A 24,663-nucleotide genomic window follows, 5' to 3' on the forward strand; every position below is an offset into this window, starting at 1 on the left:
TGGGGGGGGGTGGAGCAATGAGGGTTAAGTGACTTGCCCAGGGTCACACAGCTAGTAAGTGTCAAGTGTCTGAGGCCGGATTTGGACTCAGGTACTCCTGAATCCAGGGCCAGTGCTTTACCCACTGCGCCACCTAGCTGCCCCCATCAGTTACTTTTTTTTTTAATTTTTTTTTTTTTTTTAGTGAGGCAATTGGGATTAAGTGACTTGCCCAGGGTCACACAGCTAGTAAGTGTTCAGTGTCTGAGGCTGGATTTGAACTCAGGTACTCCTGACTCCAGGGCCGGTGCTCTATCCACTGCGCCACCTAGCTGCCCCCTGTCAGTTACTTTTAAGGATAGATCATAGTATTACAGATTTAGAGTTGCAAGGCACCTTAGAGTCTACTTAGTCCAACCTCCTTGTTTTACACATGAGGAAACTGAGGCCCAGAGAACTTATGTGAGTTGTCCATGGTCATATAGGTTTGTTTTGTTTTGTTTTTTAAGGCAGAGATGAGATTTGAGCTCAGAGCTTCTTGGTACAAATCCAATAATCTTTCCACTATACCTAGGCCTAAGTCCCATGTCAGTCTTATAATATTTGTGCAACAGGGGCAGCTAGGTGGCGCAGTGGATAGAGCACCGGCCCTGGAGTCAGGAGTACCTGAGTTCAAATCCGGCCTCAGACACTTAACACTTACTAGCTGTGTGACCTTGGGCAAGTCACTTAACCCCAATTGCCTCACTAAAAAACAAACAAACAAATAATATTTGTGCAACCCATGGATAAATGATTTCCCTTCTTGGATGCTTATTTTCCTCAATTGTGAAATGGACTCCTGAAAACTTATAGTACCTCAAGGGATTTTGCTGAAAGCAAATGAGCTAGTGTTATGTGAAATCCTTCATAATGATAAAATACTCCATCAGTGTCCATACCAGCCAATTGGTTCCACCTTTCTCTATTAAATACCCTGTGAACAACTGGAAAAAGGCAGGACTGTTGCTTATTTTAAATGCTGACTTGTTCAGTCTCTCCATCAGGAAGGCAGGTGGAACTACCAAGCAGAGGAGGAAGGAGAGGAGGGGCCACCAGCTCTCCCCTCCTGTCCAGATTCCTGCAGCTCAATCACCTGTGGAATGATGTCCAACACTGCATGTCATGTGGGCTGGCTAGTTTCACCTTTCACCTCTTTCACATATGCCTGCCACAACGGTGTGCAGGTTCACAGCATACCTAGCGATGATTCACATAACCATCTTGTGGGTTCACAGGGCAGCAGCCAGCCAGTCATCTGTTTCATTACCTCATGCTGTTCCTTGCTTTTGATAACACAGGACTGCTTTGTAGTGAGTGGGTGGGGAACTAAGGAATGGCACCAGGGGAAATAGGGAGAAGAGTGCTAATGAGTTAATTCTTGCCCCTCTGTCTCTCCCTCCCACCCCCATCCCATGATTTAGAAGGTAGACATCTTTGAAACAAATGGCATGGGCACCTAAAGGAAGGTTAAAATTTGGTGATGGCATTAGAAATACCGCCATATAACTGAACTTTCTGGGCACATTGTATATTACTCCATTTCATTCACTCTAATATCAAACCAAACTAAACTTCTTGCTGTCACTCATGGACAACAACACCCCATCTTCCATCTCTCTTTATATGAACAATCTATCCCCTCATGGCTAGAAAACACTATCCTCACCTCCACCTTGTAGCATCTCTGGTCAGATCAATTAGCATTTATTAAGCACCTAAGCTCCAGACACTGAGGATAACAGGCTCTCAAAGATTTCATGGTTTAATGGAAGAGAGACAACATACAATCAACTATGGTATTAGCATAATTTGTATATTTATAAATTTGTGTATAGGTATACACAAGTTGCCAAGGCAGCTGGCAGTAGGGCACTGGGCCTGGAAAACCTGAGTTCAAATATGGTCTCAAAGACCAGGCAAAGCTGTGTGACCTAGGGCAAGTCACTTAACCTCTGCCTGCCTCAGTTGTCTCCACTCTAAAATGGGGATAATAGGGTTCTTGTGAAGATCAGAGATAACGTGCTTAGTACAGTGTTTGGCATATAACAGATGCTTAATAACTGCTTGCTTCCTCCCCTCCTATGTACAAACAAAATATAGACAGGTTAAATTCTAGATAATCATAGAAGGAGGACACAATCATTAAGGGGGACTAGGAAATGCTACTTGCAGAAGGTAAGATCTTAGCTCATTCTGCAGTATATTTCCAATAATGGACTGGAAGGAAGCCTGAGGAGCCAGGAGATTGAAATAGAGGAGGGAGAGTTATCTTCAAAGTTCAAAATTCAGCTCCAACACTTCCTACAGGAGACCTTTCCTCATCTCTCCAGCTGCTGATGTCTCCTCCCCTAAATCACTTCGTATTTATCTCATACCAACCTCTCATATACATATTGTCTCTTCCTTCTCCCACCCCTCCTCCCAAAAGCTTTGAAGGCAGGAGGGCTCAATCAAAACTAACAAGAAAAACAATCTGTTGCCAAACAAAGCAAAGTAAAATCACTTGTGAATGAGATTATCCTATATAGCAATGCCAAGTGATGGGAATATCAAAATCTCTAAGGAATCCAAATGGCAATGGAATGACACATGGCAAGCACAAATAGATGCTAACATATTCCCAGTGGTGATCTACAGGCAAGAAACAGGATAAGGGATATCCCAGAGGAATCACATGTTGGGAAAAGGCAGTGGGCCAGTCATATACTAGATATGGCATCAGATGTAGAAAAGACCACAGATGGATTGACTGATGAAGAGCTGGACTGGTACCCATGTAATGGGAAAAGACCTAAAGGAAGACTTCTAGTATACTGAACTAATCCCCTGTGGAGAATTTATGGAAGGATTTAGTACATATTTGTTAAGCACCTCCCATGTGCCAGGAACTGTGATCTTATCTAGGGAGTATTCTCTCCAACATATTATCTAGGGAGTATTCTCTCCTGTATAACTTGCCTTTCTGGACCACAACCTGTACAAGTCTGCCCATCCTGTACTATTCTCATCCATGTCCTCCAATACATTCAATACACAGTATAATCCAACAATCTAGGAAAAAGAAAAACAACATAGTCCCTGCCCTCAGAAATCTTACTGGAAGAACATAAATGATAATCACATAGGATGAGACAAGATGTGCTGTAATGTCCTAGTCATAATCCTAAGGCATGGATGGATGGGTAGAGATATTGATGGGTAGAGAGAGTAGTCACATGGACAAGATCACAGTTCTATTGAAGTATATCTTACACAAGCATTCATAATTTTAACAAATGGGGTGGGGGGAAGGGTGGGTAGCACTCAGAAGAGAAAATTTGCTGTACTTAGTGGCACACAAAATCCTCTAGGTATGTAGGGGACCTGAAGCATAAGCTATGTCTATTAGAGTGGGACCTATCAATCATTATCTAGTGAATCCCTTAATTTTAGCCATTAACAAGCAAGTGGTGGTTGCAAAATGAACCCTCTCCCCCTTTGCAGAGATGAGGGACAAGGGATGTAGAATGTCAGACACGGGTGATGCATTAATTTGTTTTTCTGAAACACTTTTTTTTTTCTTTTTCTTGTTCAAACCTTATTAGCTGGGGTGAGGGGAGAAGGGGAGATATGTTCAGAAATGATGATGTAAAAGCAAAATAGCAATAATAATAAGGATAAAATATAAACAATTAATAAAACTGATCATGGTCGATTCAAATTAGTTACGATGATATTGCTCAATTATTTGAATAGATCTGTGATCTTATCCATATGGACAGTCCTTCCAATGATGCATATCACTCACCATTCATGCCTGACCATCTTATGCTACTCTCATCCACATTCATTCATGCATTCACCACTGGTTGTCCATTCAAAGTGCTGGGGAATTTTCTCTCTTTCTATTGACATATTAAGGAAACATAACAATGGAACACATGGGCTGTCCAACAAGATATTTTACTTTCTCTTTTTCCTGGTTTATTTTTTAAAATTTTATTTCACTTTGTTCACTTGTGGAATGAGGGTAACATCTGTAGTATCTATCTCAGAGGATGGTTGTGTGATTGTGAGTCTCAAATGAGATAGAGTGTTCCAAAACTCAACACAGTTTTAAGCTATTAAAGTGCATGTGACAGTATGTGTATATACTTTAATATTTTGCAAATCTTTAAAATACCATATTATTATTAATTCTTATTTTACCATGATTCTTCTTAATGTTCTTGTTCAATCTACCTAAGTAGTAATAATAATAATAACTAACATTTATTTGGCATTTAAAGTAAATCTCATTTTGTCATCATGGCAACCTTGGGAGGTAGTACTATTATTATTCCCATTTTGCAAATTCTGGAATAAGGCAGATAGAGGTTAAGTGACTTGCTCAGGATCACACAACTATTAACTATCTAAGACAGGATCTGATTGTTTTTGAAAAGAGAGATTTGGAAAGTGAATGGAGGACAACTGAGGAAGGATTGACAAGACAGGAATTCCTCCAGAGAAAAGTGATGCATGTCCATGGGGCCTTAGGAGAAATTTGATCTGTTTAGGATGTGAGGAGAAACATGTTTAAACCCTTGATATTCAGCCTTAGAGCCTGACATCCTTTGCCCTGCCACTTTTTTTTTTAAATAAACATTTTTATTTAAGGTTTTGAGTTCCAAATTCTACCCCTCCTTTCCTTCTTCCCCTCTGTCCTCTCTGAGTTGGTAAGCAATCAGATATAGGTTATATATGTGTAATTATGTAAAACATTTCTATATGACTCATTTTGTATAAGAAGACTCAAATAAAAGGAAAACAATGAAAGAAAGTGAAAGATAGCATGCTTCAGTCTGAGTTGAATCAATATCAATTCTTTCTTTGGAAGTAGACAGTATGTTTCATTGTGAGTCCTTTGGGATTGTCTTGGATCATTATAATCCTGAGAATAGTTAAGTCATTCACATTCTTTATCAAACAATATTGCTCTTACTGTGTACAATGGTTCTGCTCATTTCACTTTGCATCAGTTCATACAAGTCTAACCAGGTTTTTCTGAAATCATCCTGCTTGTCGTTTCTTTTCTTTTTCTTTTTCTTTTTTGTTGGGCAATGAGGGTTAAGTGACTTGCCCAGGGTCACACAGCTAGTAAGTGTCAAGTGTTGAAATCATCCTGCTTGTCATTTCTTATAGCACAATAATATTCCATTACAATCATATACTACAGCCTGTTTAGCCATTCCCCAATCAATCGGCATCCCTTTGATTTCCAGTTCTTAGACACCACAAAAAGAGCTGCTATAAATATTCTTGTGCAAATAGGTCCTTTTCTCTCTCTCTCTCTCTCTCTGATCTTTCCCTATCACCTATTTGGAAGGGCTTCAGACAAAACAATCAGGCTTTTGTGACATTAAAGTGACACTTTGAGAAGGGGAGAGAGAGAAAGAAAGAAAGAGAGGAGAAGAAAAACAACAACAACAACAAGGGAGAGAGTTAAGTGTCCCACAGTGGGAGAAGCTGAAGGACAAGGGTAGCTGTAGAGTTTATCAAACCTAGGTTAGAATCCCATCCCCACCATTTACTGTGGCTTCCTTTGGCAAGACGTTTTATGTCTCTGGGTTTCAGTTTCCTCCCTTCCATCTCTAAATGTATGATCCTGTTGCCTTGTGAGTCAAATATAGGGGATAGGTTTGGCATAGTAGGAACATGTAGACATGAGAGACATGGAAACCCTGAAAGGAATGTTAGATTCATTCCTTCCCTCAATTCACATTGACTGAGAGGCCACAGAGTTGGGTATTGTGTAACTGAAGAAATAAAGTAGAGAACAGGCCTCAGGCCCTTACAATCTAATATGTCCAGGATAAGCGATCTAGGAGTAAAATGGTTATTATGGTTAGCCAGCAATGAAAACACCATACATGATATGTGTGAGCACCAAGCCATTTATGAACTTTTTGTTTATTAAGGAAGGCTACCAGGAAGATGTGGAACATAAAGAGCTTTTTGAAAGGGGAAGAGAACATGGTGAGTTGGAAAAAAGTTGTTGGATTAGGGGAAATGAGTGAGAGGGCTGCAGAGTGATTAGAGGAACAGACTGATAAAGCAAGGGCAACAGCTGACAAACACTATAGGATTATAGATTGGAACTAGAAGAGAACTCATATAACTCCCCGTGCTTCACAGAAGAGAAAAGTAAGGCCCAGAAAGGTTAAGTGATTTGTCCTCTGTCCCATAGGGGAAGGATTTTAACCCAGGTTCTTGGAATCCGAAGCCAGTGTTCTTGCTCTTTCATTTTTCACGAATGTTATAATTTCTCCATTTGGAGACTGCTGACTACTTTTACATAATAAATATTAAAGATACGAGCGCGTTGGCCAAGTTTGCCACAAGGTAGGAGGAGTGAAACTGGTATGTGGGGGAAACTGGATTGCGCTGAAAGCAGATCACTAGTTGTCTCTACCTCTAGACCCCAGTCACCGGCTCAGACACCGAGCCAGGACAGCAGAACCCTCCCTTGCAGTTTCTCACTTGATCTATATGAAGAAAGTATAGAGCCAAGGATAATGAGGTCAGTTCCTAGTAGGAATCGATCCCCAAGGGTGGGCCCTCAGATTAGTCTCGGCTCTGGAGGTCTTGCCATGTGGCCGAAGTCCCAAAGAACTAGGCCAATGGCCCTGGGGCTAGAGCCCCACGAGTCCTGGCTCCCGGCTTTGCTTGGGAGCCTAGGGAACCCAGGCGTCCTGCGCCCCGCCTCCCGGGCTCGCCGTTTCCGGGGCAGCGCGGTTACCTGCATTACAGCGGCAGCACCTGGCGGAGGCGGGGGCAGCAGGAGATTCACTGCCGTGACCGCCGCAGAAACAAGAGGAGGGGACAGGGGCGGGAGAACCGCGCGGAGGACGGAGGCAGCCTCCAGCCGGGAGTGAGCCGGAGGAGCGCAGTGGCCAGGGGGAGGCCCGCGTTCGCGCTCCAGCTCCAGCGTTAGCGCCCGCTCGCGCTCAGTGCGGCCGGATCTGGGGAGCCCGCAGCTGGCGAGAGGCTCCCTCCTCCCCTCCGCACCCCCCTCCCCACTACACTTACACACGCGCGCACGCTCTGCACAGCTTCGCCTGCCGGGGAGCCGAGCGGCACATGGGAGAGGGAGGCAGAGGACTGCGGTGAGCTGAGACAGGAGGAGGCGGAGCGGAGCCCCGGTGCCCGGGCCGGGGCCGCAGGGCCGAATGGACAGCGCCGCAGTCCCGGCCGGCCCCCCCTGCTCCCGTTAGCGGTGGCCCCTTCTCCGTCGCCCTCCGCGCTAGCTTCCAGTGTGCCGGTGCCGGCTGCCCTCCAGCCATCCCGAACTCGGCCCCCACCCCACCCCCGCCGCCACCTCCGCCCCGGGCTGTGCCGCAGGAGCGGGCGCGCTGCCCTTGGGCCGGAGCCACCGCGGCCGCCGCTCCCCCCGCCGGGCCCGACCATGGTACCCCTGCTGCTGGATGGGCCCGAACAGCCTCGCCGGCGCCGCTGAGCCCCGGGCCCCCCCCAGCCGGGAGCTGCATGGGGGAGCGCGGACCGGCTCGGGAAGATGCCGAGGAAGGAGCTGCCCCTGCCCGAGGGCTGGGAGGAGGCCCGGGACTTCGATGGCAAGGTTTACTACATCGACCACACCAGTCGTACCACCAGCTGGATCGACCCGCGGGACAGGTAGGGCATGGGAGAGGAAAGGGAAGGAGGAGGGGGCGGGAGAATCGCCTTCACTCCGCCCTGGGTGCCCTACCCATGTCACCCCTCATACCCCACCTCCAGTCCTACTCTGCAGGGGAAGGGAGGGTGGGAGGGTGGCGGTTTGTTGGGTGAACAGATTGGAGTGTTAGAGGGAAAGGTGTCTGACTCCCTCTTCACAGAACATATTAGAGCTGGAGAAGACTTTAGGGATCGGCTACCCCAGCCCCTCCTTTTATTGATAAAATTGTGCCTTTAAAAACATTTGCTTTGATGTTTTGGTGTGTTGGGGGTGTGGGGGTAGGGCTTCCACCATCTTCATATTTAGCAAACCAGACCAACTCTTTAGCCAAGCACCTGCTCCCGAGAGCTTTCTCTGGGTTTCCCACGACTTAAGAGGATGCTCAGATGTCTGGGGTTGCCGGTGACAATTTACAGTGAAGAGTAAAACTCTGCTTCTCTCATACCGAGGACCTTTTCCACCTTAGGAATTGAAGGAGTTATTGTTAGGGGGCGCTTAAGTGTCCTAGACGTCTGGGAGGCCACTCACTTCACACCCGAGTACACGCACCCCTCCCATTCACCAGATTGTAGGACAGGAAGCCTTTCCCTCCAAGGAAACCTCAGTCTGTGCACCTGTTTGGACTACAGGGCCTTTTCTAGGAAAGTAGCTAGTTTGTTGTTCAAGAGTACCCCCACCTATCATGTCCCAGTGTTTTCCCCTGCCCCCAGAACCACCTGAGCAAATACAAAGGTATGGCTTGGAGGAAAGAAAGGAGGTACTGGGTAGACTAGATGTCCTTAGAAACACAACAGGGCCTTTTAGAGCTAGAGTTTCTAAAGAGTGTGGTTCCCCAACATCTGGGAAATATGAGTGGGTGGAGCAGGGGGGCCTAGGAAGAAGTCAGTATTCAGAAGAGGCAGATGGATAAAAAGTAGGTCTGGAAGGTGGGGAAGGACTAAGAGAACTGGAGGGAAGAACAGAATCAGTAAAGAAGCCTTAGGCCTTTGGGAGCTGAGGTCTGTGCAATTATCACACACTCAAGTGGTCATCAAAGGCTCCCATAAAGGAATTGATGGGGGTGGGGGGTAGGGGAAAGGGGAGGCAGCCAGTGAGCTGAAGGGAAGCAGAAATGACAGGAAGATGAGGGAGAGGGAAAGCAGTGAGGGAGGGTGGGGAAACCCAGATAGCCTGCAACCTGGGCTAAGCTGCTTGGCTCACCAAGAATGTCACAGCTACTTGGAAGCTGTTATAATGTTAATGGAGGTGAGAGGCCTCTCTTGTACCCATTGTGATCATTTCCTCCTCCTCCTCCTCTTTCTTCCCACTCTAGAACTTCTTACCCCAAGCTTCTGCACCAGAAGGAGCTGGGATATATATGTGTCCTGGCCCTGGTGGGCACAATTCCCTCCTTCTCTGGGCAGCACTCAGTGCTTATTTTTCAAAGGAGATAGTATTTTTAAAGTGCTTGGAACAATGTCTGACACATAATAAGCACTTAATAAAATGCCTATTCCCCTGCCTTACCCTTCTCTGCTAAAAGGCAGGGTCTGAGAAAGCCCAAGGGGCTTCCCCTTCAATGTTCTTCACTTCTGAGAAACCTGGCCGAATCGATGCTTTTTTTGTTCCAATTTCTCCAATCAGAGTGATCTTTGAAAATATTCAATCTGTAATCTCCCCCCAGCCCCCCTTTCCCACCCCGCCACCTTAGTCTACAAAGTACAAAGACCCATGGGGATGATATAAATTGGATCCCTCATAGCTGCTGTGAGTGCCCTTTGGCCTTCAGGTACCTATAAAATGAGGTCCCTAGAAAGCAGCTTGTAAGGGGGAAACACCAGGAATCCAGGATCAAAATGCAGAAAGATGTGAGTTGGAGACTTTTTCACTGATGGCAATCCTGATAGAACCTTGTTCCTTCCTTTTTCCTGGGCTTTCATGAGATAATAGGATCATAAATTTAGAGCTGGAAGGCCCAAAGAGGTTAGGTGACTTGTCCAGGGTCACACAGCTATTGTCTAAGAGAAGATCTGAACCCAGCTCTTCTGACTCCAGGCCCTATCCACTGTCCCATGCTATCTCTAGAAATTTGATACTATAAGATTCCAGCTATAGAGCTAGAAGGAACCTCAGAAACAATCCAGCTCAACCCCCTCATTTTACAGAAGAGACTGAGGCCTAAGGGAGGTTAGGTAACTTGTGCAAGGTCACACAGGCCTTTGGTTGCCAGAGTCAGTACCTAGTCCACTGTACCACACTGCATGGTCATGTATACCAGTGACCCTGTTCCGGAATCATCAGACAGAGCCACTGTGACCCCAAGCTTTTCTTTCCATGGCCTCTCAGAAAAAGCACAGGGTTCAACATCTTTTCCCCTGCCCACTTCCTCAAAAGATAGGGAGCCCTCCAAAGCCAACTAGGCATCTACAGGTATGTTCCTGTAGTTCCAGGGCATTAGGAATCCCTAAGGGATTCAAACCCTTGTTGCTTCCCCTCCTTCTATGAAAATACAAATATGCTCATTTGACCAGGGCTTGAACTAGATGATCTCAAGCTTTCTTCCAGTTATAACATCTTATTAGTTCTATAATCTTCACCCCTTGCAGGCCCTCATACAAAAACATTTCCTCAGGCAGACTAGGCTAAGAAGGGGATTCATGTGGGTTGCTCAGTATATGACATGGAGTTGGGTCTTTCTCATGGATTTTTGTGTAGGTCCTAAGGATGCTGGTTTTAAGGATTTGGGATTGTGTTGACTCTGAATGCTATCTGATTTAGGAATATGTGGGATTTAGGGAAGTGGTGTGGGGTGGGAGAGTCAGTTGTTGTTGAGCTACTTCAGTCCTGTTCGACTCTTCTTGACTTCATGTTGGAGTTTTCTTGGCAAAGATACTGGAGTGGTTTTCCATTTCCTTCTCCTGTTAGATTTATGGATGAGGAAACTGAGGCAAACAGGGTTAAGTGACTTGCCCAGGGTCACATAGCTGAAGCTAAATTTAAATTAAGGAAGATGAATCTTCCTGACTTCAGGTCTGGCACTCTATCTACTGTACCACCTAGTTGCCCCTGAAGTCAGAAGATCTGAGTTCTAATCCTACCTTTGGCATTTAGTGCCTGGGCTGACTTTGGGCAAGTCACCTAACCTCTTGAGTCTCAAATTTACATTTTTAAAATGATGGAAGTTGGACTACATGGCCATTGAGGACATGAAGGTGGTGGTGGTGGAGGGGAGAGTATGATATATGGGAAAGAGAGATGGCTCTAGGGTCAAGAGGATATGTATTTAAAACCTATCCTTAGCCCTGGCCCTGGAGTCAGGAGGACCTGAGTTCAAATGGGGCCTCAGACACTCATCACTTACTGGCTGTGTGACCCTGGGCAAGTCACTTAACCCCCCTTGCCTCACCCAAAACAAAACAAAACAAAACCTATCCCTGAGGCTTATTCTCTGTGTGACTGGGAAAATCAACTTATCCTCTTAGATTTCAGATTCCTTATATGTAAAATGGGGGGTTTGGAATAGATGAGATCTCTTCTACCTCCAGGGTCTATTATCCTTGGACCATTTCCTGCGGACCTGTTTGCCAGCAGCTGTGTTATAATCTATGATATAGGCAAGCTATTTCCCCTTTTTGATTCTCAGTTTTTTCACATGTAAAAAGAAAGGCTTGGAGAAGTGTGATGGATGGGAAAGAATGCTGGATTTGGAGTGAGAAGATCTAGATACAACCCTAGCACTGTCACTTAACGTCCTCATGAGCCAGGGCAAATCACCTCATCATTTCCTTGCCTCAATTTTCTCATCTGTAAAATGGGGTGGGGAGAAGCTGGACTAGATGCTTTCCAAGGTCCTTTTTCCAAAGATCATATCAGCTTTTAGTGAGGGGCAATTGCCCCTCTCCCATTTTTTTTTTTTTTTGTCTCTGCATTCTCTGTACCTAGCATACTGCCTTGCACACAGTAAGCATTTAATAAATGGTTGTCAAATTCCAGGTCCAGATCGAGGCTTCTGTGAAGTAATTCTGAGGGCTCTTCATGCTTTAAAATTCTATGCTCTTCTAAGAACTCTGCATCTCTCCAGACCTCCTGACATCAAGGCTGGATGGAGAGTGCAGGGCTGTGGGGAGGAGGAGGCGTGACTCCCAAGTTTAACAAAGCTAAATGCAGTACAGTTCCTTCTTAGAGGGGGTAAGATCCTGCCAAGGTAATTACATGTCTAAAACTAGTTAATGCTTTAAAACAAGATGATTTTCTTTTCTTCTCTGGCAATTGTGTGTGTGTGTGTTTTGTGTGTTGTGTTTTTTTGCCTTGGCTTTTTCCTTCCTCGATTAGAAGATGCCCACACATCCCTTCATCTAAGGAAGTTATGTCGAATGATCATTTATTTAGTCAGAAAAGTAATTTCTTAGCCATGGTGGGGAGAACAGACTCTCCAGTTACCAGCTCGAAAGAATGTCTTGGCACATTCCTCCCTCTGGGGGTAAAGCTGTTTTGTGTGCTGTCCTGCGGATGGAGGGAGGCTGCTGGGGGTAGGGAATCCGATTTAAGGCTTCCCTTTCACTAGGGGAGTTGAAGAGCAGCCAGGCAGCCGGGCCTGCCAGTTTTCCCCCTTCACTGAGAGGAAGACTGGGAGGTTGAAATTCCTGCAGATGGTTGTCCCAACAACCTCACAGAGCCAAATGTGCAGCTCGCATTCCCTGCCCACTGGGCTAAAGGCTCCGACACCACCACAAGTCACCATTGATGAAAGGGTCAGGCCCAGGAACCTGAGGGGTCATCTGGGACCAGGTTCTGCCAGCCTGGCATTCACAGGCCTAGGAGCAGTTCTCATCTTGCAGAATAACTCAGCCTTCTTCAAGGAGCAAATAGGGCCTGAGCCAAGGTTACCTGATACCATATTGTAATGGGGAAAAATGATGGCAAAGCATTTAGGAGATCTTGGTTCAAGGCTTGGGTACAAAATAGCAGTGTGACTTTGGGCAAGTCACTTAACCTTGATCTTCAGCTTTTTCATCTGTTAAAATAAAAGGGGTCAGGGAGAAGGTTGGGGGATGGGTGGGAGTCACGCTGAAATGAGGAACTTGGGAGCAAATGGCTTCTAAGGTCCTTTCTAGCTTGTATAGTTTGAGGTGGGAGTGGGGTTTCAGCAATAGATACAAGGTATCATTATCTAAGAAAAAGTGGATCATTGAAACATACTCTGCTAGGAAAGATTTCTTAAACTCCAGTCTTATTCTAACTAGATATTCCTATGCTTTTAATTTTTTTAAAGGGAAAAAAAAATGCCAGGCCCTCTATGCATCTTGTTTGCAGGAAAAGCAAATAGAGGTTCAGTTCTATAGTGTTGGATAATGTGCAGAATGAACATCTGTAAGTCCTCACAGTGGATGGAGCAGCAGGCCTGGAGTCAGGAAGACCTGAGTTCAAACCTGGCCTAAGACACTTACTAGCTGTGTGACCCTGGACGAAGCGCTTAACCTGTTTGCCTCGGTTTCCTCACTTGTAAAATGGGAATAATAATAGCACCTACCTCCCATGGTGGTTGTGAGGATCAAATGAGATAATTGTTGTAAACCTCTTAGCACAGTGCCTCATACCTATATAAATGTTAGCTATCATTATTATTGTTAGTATTACAAGGAAATAACTTCTGGCAATGCCTAGCCAATTCTGCCATGACATGGGCTAGACAATTCAAAAATCATTCCAACATCATCCACCAGGTACCAGCACTTCCATCCCAATGGACATTTCATGATAGGGCTCTAGACCTTCAATTCTTGATTATCCAATGCTGATTAAGCTGGAAGCTATATCGCCACACAGATCCTGTCCTGCCCAGTTGGATCCGAGCCTCAACTCAGCTCCACTATTTTTGCCATGGAAAACAGTGCTACTGACTCCTTCAACAGAATAAGCTTGATTTCAATTATTCTTCCCATTCTCACTGTCCCAGGCACTGGTATTCCAGAGTTGACCACAGAGTGGTGCTATTTCTAATTCAACTAAGTCAGCTATGGGGTACATATATACATATAGATGTATATATAATATGTATGTATATAATGTTCTACCTGCCTACCTTGTCCTGACAAACCGAGCGAGTATCTCTTGATTTCGTAGTCAGAGTTGGAGTGTTCTTTAACTCTTTCTGGTCATACAGACAAGAAGTCCGTCTAAGCAAACAATTTTAGGGCCTTTGGGGATTGGGTCTGCTTCGGATTAATAATTCAGTTGCATCAAAGCAACTTTGTCTTGAGCAGCAATCGTGTAGACTAGGAGAGTGGTTTGTTCAGACACCTCCTCTGTGGTCTAATGACTAGGGTTCTGCTAAAAAAAGAGAATACGTTGAATCTCACAGCCAGCAGTTTAGAGTTAGAAAAGCCCTCTTTGTAAAGTGCTGCATGGACATGGTGTGGGTGTTCAAACTCACTTCCAAGGCACTTGGATAAAAGCTGATGTCAGGCCCTGTTTAGACTAGCCTATCCTAGCTAAGTCTTGGAAGGAGCAGCATAGCTAACTGACACTGTCATTATCTTCATTCACCCCACCTCCCATTCCCCCCAAACACACCTAGCAAGAGGGCTGGTTTCCATTCCTCTGGGAGGCCAGGTAGCTGTGAGAGAAACACTGTCCTTCTGAAGAGGATCGAGTCAGGTTACTTCTCAGGAGTTCCTAGTTACAGGGAAGATTGGAATGCCCCTTGGGACTCTCCTCTCAGGTGCTTGTAAAAAGAGAAGGGGATATATTAAAGAGGGGTTAAGAGGTGACTGAATGTGTTGCAGGATCCCTTTGACTATGGGAAGTGTTTGTCTTATGTGAGTGGCTTTTTCAGGTATGACTTAGTGGTGCACCAGTGGCCAACCAGCTCTACTTGACAGCCTTTCATTTAGAACTTCCAGCGAAGCAGAGCACTCATTGGAAGTGCTTGCGAAATTAAATCCACTTCATTTGGAGAATTAGCTCAGAAAGTCTCATAGTTGCCGACCAAAAAGGGCCTGAAAGGAGAGACTTTAGCATGGACAGGCAGAGGTCTGAATCTTAATGTGAGCATCTTCATGTGAAAGAGAAGCTATTTTTTTTTTAGTGAGGCAATTGGGGTTAAGTGACTTGCCCAGGGTCACACAGCTAGCAAGTGTCAAGTATCTGAGGCCAGATTTGAACTCAGGTACTCCTGACTCCAGGGCCGGTGCTCTATCCACTGCGCCACCTAGCTGCCCCAAAAGAGAAGCTATTAATCAAGTGTCTGGTCTGGCTCCAGGCTTCATGTAGAAGGCCAGCTCACCAAACCCTGAGACTGACAAGTCATCCTATTTCCTAGGATGTATCTCGAATATAGCACGCAAAAAAGCTCCTGCTCCCACTGATAATTCTCAGTTCATAGGATAATTGGGTGACAGATTTGGAGCTGGAAAGAACTTTAGGAGTCCAACCTCCTGATTTTACAGATGAGGAAACTGAGAGCCCATGGGATTGACCAAGGGTCACATAACTATTAAGTGTCTGTGATGTGATTTGAACTCAGCTCTTTCTAACTCCAAGTCCAGAGCTCTATTCTCTACACCACACTGAATCCCTTTCTCTTTTAGAATAAGATAAAAGTATGGAAAACCAGGAAAATGGATACAGTGGCAATTTTGTTCTTTAACCTTTGACAGGGTTATTATGCCTCATACTATATGCAAGAAACATTCCTGAGGGAATAGCTCACTTCTGCAGTCTATAGGAGGAAGATACCAAACCTGAAAGTGGGGGCTGGGGAACCCTGGAGGGAATCACAAGGAGGAGGGGATGAAAAATGCAGGAGATTTCAGTTTTCCTCTGTTATCTCCTCAACCAGGGTTATCTCACTGTTTGGGAGAAAAGGAACATTCAAGTTTCAAATGTCTGCCAGAGAAAATGGACTCAAGCTTAAGTCAGCCTTCCATGGTCAGCCATAGAAAATGATAACAAAACTGCATCAAGATTAGGGACACCTTTTTGTGAGCCGCCCCCCCCCCCTCCACCTTTCCTATTCATCACTGGCAGAGGGAACAGCAGCCAAGCACAGCTGCAGACTTTCCCAAGTGGGTTGCCTTGCAGGTGCTCTGTCATGATTGGGCCTAAACAGCACATTGGGGGACATTGTGTTTCCCTGGTCCTGACTCACAGCCCAATGGGAGTTACTTGGTGGATTTGTCCTTGGGAACTACCCTGGAGATCCGTGTTCTGGCTTGGGAGGTGGAAGGAAATACATGGGCTAATGCAGAGACAAGATGAGCAGAAGCCGGAGAATAATTTACCTGATAATGACAATAATGTAAATGAAAACCACATTGAAAGATTTCAGAATTGAGCCATTGGTAAAATGTTAAAAACCCAGAGAGAAGAGAGCAGAAGAAGGGAATTTAGAAGGGAGCTAATGGGCAATTTTGTTACCATCATGTTAAGTTTAATACACACCTTTTAAAAAACTGTTGTATAACAAAAGCTCAGTTTCTTGTACAGTATTTTTTTTTGTTTATTAAGTTCATAATATATAATTATGCTATGAGTTCATAATAGATAACACGTTTGATATTTGATAATGGTTCATAATAGTTCATAATAGATTCATAAGCATTCATAATAGATACTATGTTTAATATTTCATAATAATATAAAAAAAAGGACTTTAGACCTCTGATCAAGGCAGTGACCAACTATGACTTCAAAGGACTGGTAGTGAAGCAGCCTGCCTCCTTTCAGCTGAATGGTGGTGGTCTGTGGATATAGAATGTTGTATACAGTGTCAGACATGGCCAATGTGTCTACTCGTTTCACTTAACTTTTTGGTTACAAGTGTTCTGTTGAGGGGAGAGAGGAAGAGACAGAGATGTTAAAAAAAATTAATTATCAACAAAACATTAGAAATGGTTTTTTAAAAATTCTTTTAAAGAAAGAAAAGCATAGGAATAGATATATATTTATATTTTGGCATTCTTTGGAGTGGATTGGCTTTTTAGCAATGAAGGGCAGTATTTTAACCTTGGAACTAAAGTAACATAGGAAATCCTAACATGATATGTTCTTTGTGCGTTATGAAGGAAAATATGTGTGGGTTAAGCCAAATTTGGGGTTGAAATTCAAGGAGGTAGGCCTCACTACAACATTCAAGGTCTTTGGTTGTTTTTACTTGCTTTGCCTTTGGATCATTGCTGGAATCCCAGGGCCTCCCCCAACCCCAGCAGACTGAAGTCATCTTCTAGGTGGACCAACTTTCACATGAGTTCATGTTTCAATTAGTGTTTGAAACCACCCTGGCGTCACTGGTTATATAAATAAATCAATAAACCTCTTTTTTCTGCTCTTATCTGGGTCTAAGAAGCCAAGCCCTTCTTTGGAATTTCTGAAGTGAGTGTTGCATGGAAGTTGACACCACGTCTGTCACAGTGAAATGGGGGTTATAAATTGTAGATGTCATTGTGGGGCATTGATTCATAGGGTTCTTTATAACAGGACAGTTCATTGCAGCTTCTCCCTTAGACTGGAGTTGTCATCATTCTGAGTTTCCTACAGTGGTAGTGAGTGCTGCCTTTTTCCTCTTGACTGGAAAGGGGCTCTTATTTTCAACATTTCTTATCACTTATCTTAAAATTGACATCCAGATGTGTTGGCCTGCATGGCAGGAGCTCTTTATGCCTGCCATATTTCTTACAAAGGTAGGAGGTGAGTTCTCCAATTCATTCCCATTTTCCTGTCCTGGAATCTTAGAAATGAAAACTGACTTAGCAGCATCGTGCTGGGTTTAGAGGCAAAGGACCTGGTTTGGAAGGAAGGAAAGATTTATTAGGCATCTACTATATATCAAATACTGTGTTAAATGCTTTACAAATATCTCATTTCATCCTCACAATAATCCTGGGAGGTAGGTGCTATTATTTTCCCCATTTTATAGATTGGAAAATGAAGGCAAATAGTAGTTAAATGATTTGCACAGTCACACAACTTTTAAGGACCTGAGACTGGATTTGAACCCAAGTCTTCCTGATTCCACATCCAGCACTCTGTCCACTACTCTACTATGTAGCCACCTCCTGGCTTAGTTTCTTGCTACCTTTGTGACTTTGGGAAAGTCTCTTAACATCTGTGGGCCTCAGTTACCTCATCTGTTAAAAGGAAGGATTGAACAAGATCAGGGCCATGTGTGACCCCTTTTCACCCAAAAAATTTTTTTGCAACCCTGGGTATATAGGTATATAAAATAGGTTTACAGAACCTTTTAATGTGGCCAAATTTTTCTCAACCCACAGTTTAAAAAGTTAGGAACTAGATGACCTCTGAGTTCCCTTTCAGCTCTAAATCCATTATGTAGGTTATCTAGTCCAACCTGTACCATGGCTGGATGCAGGGAGAATAGGATGTGAAGAAAGAATGTCTTTCTAGAGTTTCCTTGTTATCTGCACCCTGAGATGCTGACCCACAGACAAAATGAGTTCTGAGATTATTGCCTATGAGTCAGACAAAAAGCCAGTGACATAGGTGGTCAGGAGCTGGGGCCAAATACAGATAGGAGAGCGTATGGACAGCTGGTCCTCTTCCTTCACATCCTTGTAGTCCTGTCCCTTAAATTTATTACTTACCCATAAGCATTACACCCTGCGTATCCATTTCTACCAGGGGAGCAAAAAGAAACAATGTTGTTCTTATGCTTTTTTTGTTTGTTTTTGTTGGGGCAGTGGGGGTTAAGTGACTTGCCCAAGGTCACACAGCTAGTAAGTGTCAAGTGTCTGAGGCCGGATTTGAACTCAGGAACTCCTGAATCCAGGGCTGGTGCTTTATCCACTGCGCCACCTAGCCACCCCCTGTTCTTATGCTTTTAATAAAATTGTGTGATAAAGGGCAGCCCCCAAAGAAAGACTTGTTCTGTCCCCTCTTCCCATTTTTTCCTATTGGGTAACAAACATTCTGCTGTGGTCCTTTAAGACATTGAGGCTTTGTACTACTTCACCCCCATCTTCTTTATCCCTCCTTCACATAGGCTACTTCAATTTGGCATATTCCTAATCATCCAATCAGACATTGAGTGGAAAACTACTTTTCTGAGGTTTATGAAGATGTAGGGAGAGGTTAGCACAAATTGTGTACCCAAAGATTATCACAAACATGGTAGGCAGCATGGAGTTGTGGCTAGAAAGCTGGTCTCAGAGTCAGGAAGATCTCAGTTCAAGTCCATATTGTTAGTTCCCGTGGCAACTTCTTAAGACTATGTTGCAGAGCAGGTGCTCATCTATATTTGTTGTCCATTTGTATCAGTCATGTCTGACTGTGATCCCATTTGGAGTTTTCTTGGTAGAGATACTGGAGTGGTTTGCTGTTTTACAGCTGAGAGAACTGAGGCAAACAGGGTTAAGGGACTTGCCCAGGGTCACACAGCTAGCATCTGAGGCTGGATTTGAACTAAAGAGGAGTCTTCCTGACTTGGGCTGGCACTCTTATCTACTTTGCCACCTAGCTGCTCACTCATCTACATTATTAGAGGGAAATTCCTCACTGGAATGTCCCTATATTAATGAAACACAGGTCCAGTCACCCCCTCTCCCTCCCACACACTCAGAAAAAATAACAAGTATCTTTTGATTCCTTATTTATAAACTTGGCATAATTTATCACACAATAATCAGACTCTTAAAAGATTATTATTCTGTGCCTCCTTGCATTGTTAACTGACACAATCCTATAGCCTTGTTCACTGGGTCACTCTGGCCTTCTTGGCTAAGACATCATTTCTATTTCAAGTCCAGTGCCAGAGCTATTCCTTTGTTCGCTGAGGAAGTAAGGTGAGAGAATCATAGAATTTTAAATCCTAAAAGGAACCTTGAAAATAAGATTAAGAAATTAGGGCCATGGGGGCAGCTAGGTGGCACAGTGGATAGAGCACCGGCCCTGGAGTCAGGAGTACCTGAGTTCAAATCCGGCCTCAGACACTTAACACTTACTAGCTGTGTGACCCTGGGCAAGTCACTTAACCCCAATTGCCTCACTAAAAAAAAAAAAAAAAAGAAATTAGGGCCAGGCAGATGAGTCAACTTGCCCAACATCACACATTCAGTGGTAGTACTCAGGACTAAAACCCAGATCCAGTTACATCTCTTTTCTGTCCAATTCCAAGTCGGTTTCTTCATCCTAAAGCAGTCAGTCAGCAAACATTTATTAAGAGTCTACAGCATGTGGGGCAGTTAGGTGGTACAGTGGATAAAACACTGATCCTGGATTCAGGAGGACCTGAGTACAAATCTGGCCTCAGACACTTGACACTCACTAGCTGTGTGACCCTGGGCAAGTCATTTAACCCTCATTGCCCCGCAAAAAAAAAAATCCAAAAAACAAAAACAAAAAAACAATGAAAGAATCTACAGTGTGCCAAGCACTGTACTAAATACTGGGGAAACAAAGGCAAAGATAGCCCCTGTCTCAAGGCACTCAGTCAAATGGGAGACACAAATGGCTATGTACAAACAAGCTACAGACAGGATAAATCGAATATAATTAACAGAGGGAATACATTAGAATTAAGGGGAATCAGGAGAAAACTTCCTATAAGAAGGTGGGATTTTACATGGGACTTGAAGGAATCCAGGAGGCAGAGATGAGGAGGGAGAGAATTCCAGGGTGAGGCCCAGCCATTGAAAATGCCTTCAAGTCAAGATAGGGTTTCTTGTGTCCAAATGGTTCTTACAAACGGCTATCAACAAGACAATAAGATAAGTACTTAGGAGATACCTGTTTTTAGATGTATTTCTTTTTACCAAGACTTTACCTCTGGGTCTGTTTCCCCATACTGCAGGGAGTTGTTATGATGGTCAAATGAGATAACCTCTAGAAAGCACTCGAAAAATGTTTAGGCAGCTTTACTTTTATAACCATTCAAACCTTGCTGGATGTTTTCCCTGGACCTTCCATACATTTCTTTTTTTTTTTCTCTTTTTTTTTTTTAAGTGAGGCAATTGGGGTTAAGTGACTTGCCCAGGGTCACACAGCTAGTAAGTGTCAAGTGTCTGAGGCTGGATTTGAACTCAGGTCCACCTGAATCCAGTGCCAGTGCTCTATCCACTGCGCCACCTACCTGCCCCCCCCTCCATACATTTTTACATCTAGTTTCTCTTTTCCAAAGCCCTTCTCTTTGCCTAGACTGATTCAGCTAGCACCGCTCATCAGTTAATATGTTTTTTCCTGGCCATCCTGTATCATGGTGGTACTGGCCTCAATCACAATGCTCTAGTCTCCAATGTCTTACTGTGGCCCTTGTTTTCTCTTTGAATAGCCACGTGATTGTGTCAAGCCTCCTGGTTTCATCATCTAAGTCCCCTATTTTTAATAATAATAACTACTGACATTTATGCAGTTATTTTAAATTTCACAAAATACTTTACAAATGTCGTCTCACAGAGATGAAATTTGAATCCAGGTCTTCCACATCCCAGGGTCAGTAGTGCCTCCACTACTACATGCTGTCTCCTAATGTCTGGGGACTCTGCTTTGTTCAATCAAGACAACTCCAAATGGTGGCAGAATCTTCTCCCCTGACATCAATACTGTTCAATACTGACATCAGTGTGGTTTTTGAAAGAGCTGTTTTCATCTTAAACCTCCGTTCACATCAAAACTGATTACCGGGGCAGCTAGATGGCGCAGTGGATAGAGCACCAGCCCTGGATTCAGGAGTACCTGAGTTCAAATCCGGCCTCAGACACTTAATACTTACTAGCTGTGTGACCCTGGGCAAGTCACTTAACCCCAATTGCCTCACTAAAAAAAAACAAAAAACAAACTGATTACCAAAGAACAAATTCACCTCTATGAGAAGCAAGGAGTTAGAAGAGATTTCATCACAGGTAGCTAGCTTTTCCAATGACTCTCCAAACCCAAAGAAGTAGCTTTAAGCACATCACCTTCCCTTCGTGGTCCTGAATTTCCTCTTCTGGAAAATGGGACCGGCCTAGAAGGCCTGTAAGGTACCTTTCTGCTGTTTCTATGGTTCTAAGCATCTAACCCCTCATAGTGTCAAGTAAGGAGTGATTCTTAAATCTTGATCTTAAAAGAGAACAATATGGGGCAGCTAGGTGGCGCAGTGGATAGAGCACTGGCACTGGATTCAGGTGGACCTGAGTTCAAATCCAGCCTCAGACACTTGACACTTACTAGCTGTGTGACCCTGGGCAAGTCACTTAACCCCAATTGCCTCACCAGAAAAAAAAGAGAGAGAGAGAGAGAGAGAGAGAGAGAGAGAGAACAATATTATTTTCCTGGATGAATCTCAGTTTAACTGTAATGCTTTGCCTTAATATATGGGCCCTAGTTTCATCTTCTTTAACGAGAGGGTTAGACTACTAGACAATCTCCAGTGTCCTTCCAGTTGTGATATGCTTCCTCAGTAAATAAGGGAGCCAAGAGAGATAACTTTAGCATTAGACTTGGACTAGCACTCCATGGATTTAAGAAATCTTCTGGCCCTCAAGTGCCCTGGAATACAAATGAGAAACTTAAAGACCGTGCTAGGTCAGGGTGTATAATTCCCCCAATTCAGGACTCTAGGTCTGGAAAGCTGGACAGAGCTTTCCTTTGCTATCTGTCCCTTACAGTCTTACCAACCTCATCTGCTCCTCTAACTATAACTAGCTCAGTTTTCTTGTCTGTAAAATGAGCAAGTTGTACTAGATGATTTTAAAGTTCTCTTGATGGAAATTAAAAAATTAATTAATGAGTAGATTAATAAATGAATAAATATATTAACAAATAAATAAATGAATGGATGGATAAATAAATACATCAATGAATGAATGAATGAATGCCTCAGACTAGATGACTTTTAAGATTCCTTCTAACTCTAAAAGTCTGTATTATCTATTAAAGAATTTATGAAATGGTAGTTTTCATATTTGGGGGACTTAGTCATTGCTATGCTATGTGAGATCCAATATACCCAAGATAGGGACAACTGGGTGGCACAGTGGTTAGAGTGCTTGACTCGGAGTCAGGAAGACCTAAATTCAAATCTAGCCTCAGGCTAGTACTAGTCATGTGACCCTGGGCAAGTCACTTAACCCTGTTTACCTCAGTTTCCTCATCTGTAAAATGAGCTGGAGAAGGAAATGGCAAACGTCTCCAATACCTTTGCTGAGAAAACCAAAAATGGAGTCACAAAGAATGGGACATAACTGAAAAATAACTGAACAACAACAACAAAATACTCAAGGTATATTACCTTGTATTCAGCTTCTTTTAGATTTCTGCCATATTTTCAACCCAAAAAATTGACCCTTGGGATTGAGGTGTCAATACTTCCTATTGCTAACAGAAGCATAGATAGCTTTGGGGATTTGCCCAAACTGATCCATCTCTTCAGGAAATAGGAAAGAGGGAATCAGAGACTGACAGAGGGTTTGGATCTAGTGATATTTTATTTTAAAGAAACAAGAAACTAGTCAGGATTTTTCAGATGAAAAGGGTAAAGTGTGATGCATATTTGTGTGTGCAGAGCAAACCATTTTTTTAAAAAGCTGATTAATTCTTCTCAGATGCTAAGATTGTGCTGTCACCAGGTGAAAATTGGCTCCAGTTCATGGATATGCAGACTGAGTCATTATCAGATGTGGATAACTGAGGAAAGCAGGCACAGAAACACATAATCCACTTCTTAATGCATTTTATACAAATAAAAAAATACTTATTCAATACTTCAGGGGTCAATAAGTTCTCTCTTCACAAACACAGATTGTAACCTTTCTATGACATGAGAGTTTCTATGACAAAAAAATCACCACTCTGCTGCCATACTGGTGATGCATCTCTCAGACCACAGTCTCATCCTCAGGCAACAGTGCCTCACAGGGCCACTATCTGGAATCTTTCTAACTTATCAGGATCTTCTGGAGCTTGTGCTCTGCTGGAATCAACTTCTAGAACCCAGGATCTCCACTGCATGAATAGGAAGAGCACTTTAGTGAAGAATACAAAGCTATTATTATCTTTATTTTACAGATAAGGAAACTGAGGCAAACAGGTTAAGTGACTTACCCAGGGTCATACAACTAGTAAGTATTTGAAATAAAATTTGAACTCAGGTCTTTCTGACTCCAGCCCCAGCATTCTATCCACTGTGCCACCTAACTGCTTCTGATTGATTGAATATATTTATTAAACAAAATTTACAGTGGTTCCATTACAAGCTATTATAGACTTCTGGTTGAGGGGGGAAAAATGAACTACTTATTTTTCTCATCCTTGAACAGGGGGCAAAAAACCCCCAAAGGCCCTATCTAACTTTTCAATTTTCCCTAGTGTGCAGATCGCGATAAGGCATAGAATAAATTCCTAGGAACCTCATGATCCGGTATTATGACGCTCCAATCTAGCAGGCACCGATTTACCTGTGAACAGTTTTTTATTGTAGGTATGGACCTTACCCTAGACACATTCCTGAGATAACATAGTCTTACCATCATGCTCTGAGAAAGTCAACAACACTCCTGGAATGCTCAGAAGAGATATTGAGGGGTGGGGAAGATACTGGGAGGTGAAGGGCTCAAAATGATCTGTCTTCCTGATAAACTCCTAGCCTATCTGGTAAAACACACAATAACTCCAGTACCTAAATCATAAGCTTCTTGAGGGTAAAAACCACATTTTTAAAAATTCATATTCATCTTTATACCACCACACGTGCACCCTCTGACATGCAGCATAGTGCTATGTACATGGTAGGAATACCTTCTATGAATGAATATGCTGTTGTTTATAGAAAACTGAGCATACAAGTACTGAGAAGATACTCTACTTCTCCCATGATGCTTTTGCACATGCCTGGGATGATCCTCCCTTCTGCCTTTTGAAACACCTCACTCCTTTCAAGGCTCCAGATCCAGCATCAGCCAGCTTTGTCTGTTGACTTAATTCCCCCAGCTATTAGTGCTCCACTACCTGAAATAACATTTTATATATTTTATGTTTAC

General features: G+C 43.6%; 1 protein-coding gene across 1 annotated transcript in view; it reads left to right on the top strand.

Moving 5' to 3' along the window:
* The first annotated feature begins 7,401 nt into the window (after positions 1–7,401).
* The window catches only part of WWC1 (WW and C2 domain containing 1), a 159,058-nt gene continuing 141,796 nt past the window's right edge, over positions 7,402–24,663 (top strand). The window contains exon 1 of the mRNA XM_043988364.1: positions 7,402–7,674. Coding sequence (XP_043844299.1) covers positions 7,556–7,674 — 119 coding nt within the window. The 5' untranslated portion in view covers positions 7,402–7,555. The remainder of the gene's footprint in view (positions 7,675–24,663) is intronic.

The sequence above is a fragment of the Dromiciops gliroides genome, chromosome 2 (genome assembly GCF_019393635.1).
Source record: "Dromiciops gliroides isolate mDroGli1 chromosome 2, mDroGli1.pri, whole genome shotgun sequence".
Taxonomy (NCBI): Eukaryota; Metazoa; Chordata; class Mammalia; order Microbiotheria; family Microbiotheriidae; genus Dromiciops; species Dromiciops gliroides.